This window comes from Hippoglossus stenolepis, chromosome 20, assembly GCF_022539355.2.
Source record: "Hippoglossus stenolepis isolate QCI-W04-F060 chromosome 20, HSTE1.2, whole genome shotgun sequence".
In the NCBI taxonomy this organism is placed as follows: domain Eukaryota; kingdom Metazoa; phylum Chordata; class Actinopteri; order Pleuronectiformes; family Pleuronectidae; genus Hippoglossus; species Hippoglossus stenolepis.
Window position 1 is genome coordinate 8,137,143 of NC_061502.1, and position 6,766 is coordinate 8,143,908.

Here is a 6,766-nt window from a genome sequence, read left to right on the forward strand (position 1 = left end):
GGTGTAACTCAGACATTTTGATCAACTCCACATATAATTGTGGTGTTGGTGCTGGCGGGGGGTCCGCAGTGGAGGGGGGTGGGCCCCGTTTTTTTCTTCTTAAATCTGCTTTACAGGGTTACACAGAATCAAAGCGTGACAGACCCCAGAGAAGTTACTGCTTCAAAACACTACTTCAATTTTTGCTTGCTCAGCTTAATCTAAGAAAACCAACTGTGTATATCCTGCAGCTTAACATCCTCTGAGTCTATATGTAACGTTTAAATCAGAATATAAACCAGGGCCTATTAGTGTACTTGATTATAAATTAAATGACTGAATGAATAAATAAATAAATAAATTCTATTTTATTCAATTCAATTTTACTTGTATAGTGCCAAATCATAATATACATTATTTCAAGGTAACTTTACATAGTAATGTAAAAATCATAGAGAAACCCAACAGTTCCCACAACAATCAAGCACTTTGGCGACTGTGGAGAGAATAATCTCCTGAAATAATACGTCAAATAAAATGAAAATATATAAAAATGCTTTGATCATCATTGGGATCCACAGACTTGGCTGCTGCAACACATCTGTACCTGGTCTGTAAAAAAAAAACGTAAATATGCACTTGGTCTTATAAAATAAAATAATATCAAATGAATGCATTCATTATAACTGCTGTGAATAATATCTTACATATTTACTTTATGGTTAAATGATACAAAGTGTGCTATAATCCATAATCAATGATGCTGTGGTGCCGATGCTGCACCACCAGGCCTCTCTCCTCCAGCTGCTGCATCCTCTCACACATCTGCACATCATCACATTTTCTCTCCTTTACACTGGATGCTATAAATCTTCTCCCTCCCTCCCTCCTTCCTTCCTTCCCTCCCTCAATTCCACTCTCTCTCTCCACATAAATACCCAGCATCTCTTAGTATTATCCACAGCCAACAAGCTCCCACCCGGAGGAGAATATAATCACAGCAGCTTCATAAAAACCACTCTGCTACACCAGAGAGAGGCGTTGGGGAAATAAAGGCCTTTTCAAACAACTGAAGTAAGTGACTTGTTTCTCTTTCGCGGTTCACATTTTGCAAAGTGTATTTTGGGAAACAGTTTGTCATCTAATTGCTGGTGAGGGGCAGCAGACAGACAGACAGCAGCCTACAGGGAGATAATTGGGGAGGCGTGTTTAAAAAGCCAACTTTTCTGCCTCTGTGCCTCTGTGGGCCGGGGTCCTCTGGGCTGGGGGGGGGGCAGTCAAGCGAGTAATGGCAGGACAGTGGATAACTTCACATAATAGGTGGTCTATAGCCTGTATATACATTGTCTCTGGATGCACTCAGCATGTTAGAGGTGGGGGGGGATGAAGTCAAGTTAAAGTCTGACTGAACTGAATCGTTCAGTGTCAATAAGTCAAATATTATAATTGTATATTAGTGGAACAGAATAAGCTTTTGAAATCACCTTATTATTCTTCCATATATATATTTTTTGTTTTATATTTTTTTATTCCATTTTGCCTGTGCTGTGATTTGCAAAATTGTTTTCTACATTTGAAAAATATGTCAAAATGATGATAAAATAAAATAATATGTAATGATATAAAACGTTCACAATAATAATAATAATAATAATAATAATAATAATAATAATAATAATAGGCGCATCCTTAGTGTGTCAGTTTGGGAAAGTGAGCTGCAGTGCTGGTTATGCTGTGTTGGGGTTTTTTATAGTGGGGTGGGGGTCCCGGTTGTCTGGCAGTCAGCTGGTCTCATATATACAATGCCAGTCTTTGTTTTATTTTCCTGACGCAGAAAATTAAGGAGGCCTGAATGCGGAGTCGAGGCTGGCGTCCTGTAATCAGGCCAGCGCGTGCCGTCCGGATTATCTCGTTAATTTCTTACAGGGGAAAAAAGGAGAAAAAAAAAAATCTCATGTAGCCAATAATAATAATTACCGAGGAGGCAGCAGGGTATTTATTATTGAACGGATGTGGAGCAAGCGGTGGCCCGGGGAGGAGAAGAGTGACAGATTGAGCGGAGCAGTGTCCGTTATTGGCTCCACATAATAATCATCATCATTAAAGAAGGAGCACCCCGGGGTCCTGGGAACTTTATTCTACAGGTAGGCGTCACTAAACGTTGGCAGAGGCCACAGACACAAACATGGAGACTAATTAGCTGTTGATAAAAAAAAATATTATTAAAATATAATCTGAAAGATTTTAGGGCCTGTTAAACCATTTTCTTCTTGTGCATAATATTAAAATAGTTATTTCTCTTTGTCATGCATGTGTGTGCCTAACTTTTAAAAAATTTAATTAAATTAACTTAGAATCACAATATGACTCTAGTAACTCGTCATATTCTGCGTGTGATTTACAAATACCTTTATAATATAAACGTGATGACATTTTACATTATATAAACAATCACACGTTTGTCTCATACATGAATCCCCATAATTTAGAATAATAATAACTTTATTTATATAGCACTTTTTTTTTTTAATCTAAGAAACGAAGTGCTTTTTAACAAAGGCCTAGTTAATCTATAGGTTAAGTTTACTGATGAGATCCTCATGTGATATTTCAATAGGAATTAAATATAGCTATGTTTTTCTAAGTAATTGTTTTTTGTTTCCTCTGGTGTTGTTGTCTCCGTAAAAGTTTGAATTGTTGCTCTGTCATTTTAAATAAGACATGAATTCCGCTATTTTATATAAAACAGTCGCTTTACCAATAAAAATTGAATCTAATTTGTATTTTTGGTAAAATATCAGAGTGAAACGTAACGTTTCTTTTCCCCTGTAAAACTTTATTTAATCGTTGTTGTTGTATTTCCAAGAGCTGGAGACAAATGTAGTGGGCCATCTCCCTGTTTGTTTAGATTAAGATTAAGTGCTCCTCTCTAATCAACACTTTTCGATAGTCTCACCTTCCAAATCTAATTATCGGGAGCAATTCATTAGTGAAGGACGGGGAATCGCCCTGAGGAGTGTCATAATACGTCAGTGCTATCGCCTTGACTTTTTTTGGGGAGGGGGGAGAGAACATCTCCATGTTTCTAATTATTTGCTAAAGTTGTCCTTCTTATTTTAATGTGGTTACATTTGAATGTACATGGGTTTTAGTGGAAACCAACAATGGGGCCTGCAGATATAGAAATGAAGATGCTCGGCTGTGTTTGAATGAGCGCTCAGTTTGCAGTATTGGCTCCTTTGTTTGCTCCCTGCAGTCTTTTGTTATCAGCATTACTTATCCGTCAACAGTGGGCTTTGTTTCTGCAAATGGCCCCCCAATCAGCTGTCTATTTAGCTTCGCCTAACCTGTGGGTATATGTTAATTGAGGGCCCGGTTGGGGCCCCAGCGAGTGTGCGCATTTTTTAACGACAATGTTTTGTTTTGGTGGCAGCAGCAACTAGAGGAGAGAGAGGGGTGTGTTTGAGGAGGGGGGGTAACAGGGATGGGCGGGGTTATAGTAGCAGTTAGTGTGTGTTTGGAGGGGTGGGGGGGGAGTGGGGGGGTGATGGCGTAAACGCTTGTCAGCCAGACAGCATCGTGAGTCCAACAGGGGACAGCTGGGGGTCTCCACTCGGCTTTAAGAGCCCGCAGAGCCCGAGGACGCCCACTTCTTTGCGACCCAGCGCTGTGCGTAAAAGGCTGTGCGTAAAAACGCGGCGGACACGAGAGAGAAATCCCAACATCCTTCGAGCAAGAGACGATTTCACACGTTTTTTTTAAAAACCTCATCTTGTTTTGTGTCCCGACTTCAGGTCGTGAAACATCAAAACCGGAGACTCGCGAGGATTAAAACACGTTTTTCATTAATTTCTTCCCACCGGAGCCTCCTCACAGAACGGACGCCAGCATGATGTCCTATCTGAAGCAGCCGCCGTACACGGTGAACGGACTGAGCTTATCTACCTCAGGAGTGGACCTGCTGCATCCATCTGTGGGATACCACGGTAAGAGACTGAAGGAAATGTATTCTGCATCATGTGTGTTGGTTATTAAATTGATGATCGAATCATTATTTTAAATTAATCATAAATGGATATGCTACTTCCATTGGTTACTTATTATAAAATACCTCGTTAGAACTTTTGAAGTCTTAATTATTCGAATTGGGTCAGATATTTGAGAAAATCTCTGACAATTGTTTTCCATCGATTACAATAGTCTGTCCACTCGAAATTCGCTGCGCTTAATTCGTTTCCCGTATTTCTAAAATAACAGATTTCCTCCTTTTCGTTTTCTTCCCAGGCGCCCCTCGCAAACAGAGGCGGGAGAGGACGACCTTCACCCGGGCCCAGCTCGACGTGCTGGAGAACCTGTTCGGCAAGACCCGGTACCCTGACATCTTCATGAGGGAGGAGGTGGCCTTAAAGATCAACCTGCCCGAGTCCAGAGTGCAGGTGAGAATGAAATCAAAAACACACACACACACACACACACACACACACACACACACACACACACACACACACACACACACACACACACACACACACACACAGCAGCCCACTACTGCAGAGTGTCCTCTTCAAGACTTTTGTTCATTTAATGTAATTGATTGATCAACTGTTATTTGATTAGCTCCCTTTGTGAGTGACCCACTTTTGAATTGTCATCAATCAATATAACGGTTAGAGCCCATATTCACAAATTCACAAAGACTATCGGCAATTTACTTTTAAAACTATAAATACAAATTCTAATTTGTAAAAACTAAAAATAAACACAGTTGTCTCAGATGTAGGCCTACAATTAAATATTTGATTTGAGATTCTGATCGCTTCAAAATTTAGATTATCTATTAACAGTGACATTACAGGGTTAGTGGAGTATACCTTAAATTCTGGAAACAGTACAAAAATAAATATGTTTTTCTAAAACTGGATTTAACTAATTCTAGCGCTCTTTTTCTTTTTAGGTGTGGTTCAAGAACCGACGGGCCAAGCATCGCCAGCAGGCCCAGCAGACCCAGAGTGGAGTGCAGAATAAAGCAGTGAGCAGGCCGGTGAAGAAGAAGTGCTCCCCGCTCCGAGAGCCCAGCTCCGAGAGCGGAGCCAGCGGCCAGTTTACGCCGCCCTCCAGCACCTCGCTCCCGGCTGTGAGCAGCAGCGCGGCGCCGGTGTCTATCTGGAGCCCGGCCTCCATCTCCCCGCTCTCCGACCCGCTCTCCACCTCCTCCTCCTCCTGCATGCAGCGCTCCTACCCCATGGCCTACACGCAGGCGTCGGGCTACAACCAGGGCTACACGGGCTCCTCGTCCTACTTCACCGGCATGGAGTGCGGCTCCTACCTGTCGCCTATGCACCACCAGCTCTCGGGCGCCGCTATGAGCCCCATGGGCAGCAACGGCGCCTCCAGCCACCTGAGCCCGGCCTCCTCCCTCTCCTCGTCGGCGTACGGAGCGGCGGGCCTCGGCTTCAGCGGCCCCGCGGACTGCCTGGACTATAAGGACCAGACAGCTTCATCGTGGAAGCTCAATTTCAACACGGACTGTTTGGATTACAAAGACCAGGCAGCGTGGAAGTTTCAAGTGTTGTGAGAGGACAAAAGTAAAGGGACATTTTTTCCATAAACTGCAGACTTCACATGTAACAAAGCCCCAAGTTTGGGAAGCAGCAAAGGCCCTAACTTCTACCTCGAGCAGGGCTGCCAGTCTCACTTGTTGGGTTTAACTTATTGAACATTCAGACTGACTTCTCCCCAACTTTGATCAAGGACACGGAACAAATTTGTTGACCAAAAGGGGAAAAAAAGATCAAGAGAGCAAAAAAAAAAAAGATCCAAGCCTAAGTTGGCTGAGTTTGAGGAATAGGTCAGGTTTTCTTCTAAGCTCCTTAAAGACTCCCCTCTCTTGTCTTTTTATTTCGTTGGCACGCTGAAGGGCCCCTTTGATCAAAGCGATGTGCATGAGTGTGTGTGTTGTAGAGAGAGAGAGAGAGAGTGTGTGTGTGTTGTGTAGAGAGAGTGTGTGTGAGGGCAGCTCTGACATGAACCTGGATGCACTATTTAATTTATGAGAAATATGTTTAAGACTAGTTATAAGAGACAATCAGTGCGTGTGCTCATACATGTCCATTATGTGTTTATGAATTATTAACTTCCCCCTTGTGTTAGTTTTTTTTATTAAATAAATTGTGATTCCTTGTACCTGTATGCAATTTTGCTTTGTGCGTAAAAACATGCGCCACGAACCCAGCTGTGAATTAGATCATTTTATTCCCATGTCTCCTGCAGTGTTCGCCCTTTCAAAGATGATAAATTATGACGAGGACACATTTTGTCAATAAGGCCGCAGCAGTGAGGAGGCCACAAACACACTAAACCACAATAAAGACCACTTGAACCTGATCCAACTCGTGCGTAAAATCAATCCACATCCTCTGTGTTTATTCCTGTTTCTGTTTCACACACAAACAATATGTCAACAACGCCATTAAAGAAGGAAGAGTTACCCTCATGTTAGATTTTATAGCAGCACAAACATCTTTGACCCACATTAAACGTGCCATTTGTGCTTTGCAGTAAAAAAAAAAAGGTCGATTACTTGACTTGCACCACCGCCACTTCACTGCCACGTCACAGGTCCGCGGATTCCTTGCCACGACTGGGGGGGAATGTGAACGTCGGAAGGGGGAGAGCTATGCTAATCCCGTCTCATAAAGAGGATAATCCAACATTTTTTATTGACGGGCTGCACCGCTCGGGCCAATTCACACACGGAGAAAATGGGAAAAAATGAGCTCTGGCTGTT

General features: G+C 42.5%; 1 protein-coding gene across 2 annotated transcripts; it reads left to right on the forward strand.

Moving 5' to 3' along the window:
* The first annotated feature begins 915 nt into the window (after nucleotides 1-915).
* On the forward strand, nucleotides 916-6,363 carry LOC118099093 (homeobox protein OTX2). 2 transcript variants are annotated; one of them, XM_035143367.2, is made up of 4 exons: nucleotides 916-1,053; nucleotides 3,774-3,965; nucleotides 4,264-4,415; nucleotides 4,934-6,363. In XM_035143367.2, the coding sequence occupies exons 2-4, from the start codon at nucleotides 3,869-3,871 to the stop codon at nucleotides 5,552-5,554; spliced, it is 870 nt and encodes a 289-aa protein (XP_034999258.1). In that variant the 5' UTR covers nucleotides 916-1,053; nucleotides 3,774-3,868; the 3' UTR covers nucleotides 5,555-6,363. The 2 variants fall into 2 exon arrangements, with proteins under 2 accessions (XP_034999258.1, XP_034999257.1); XM_035143366.2 differs by lacking the exon at nucleotides 916-1,053 and having other exon boundaries at nucleotides 3,539-3,965.
* The last annotated feature ends 403 nt before the right edge of the window (nucleotides 6,364-6,766 follow it).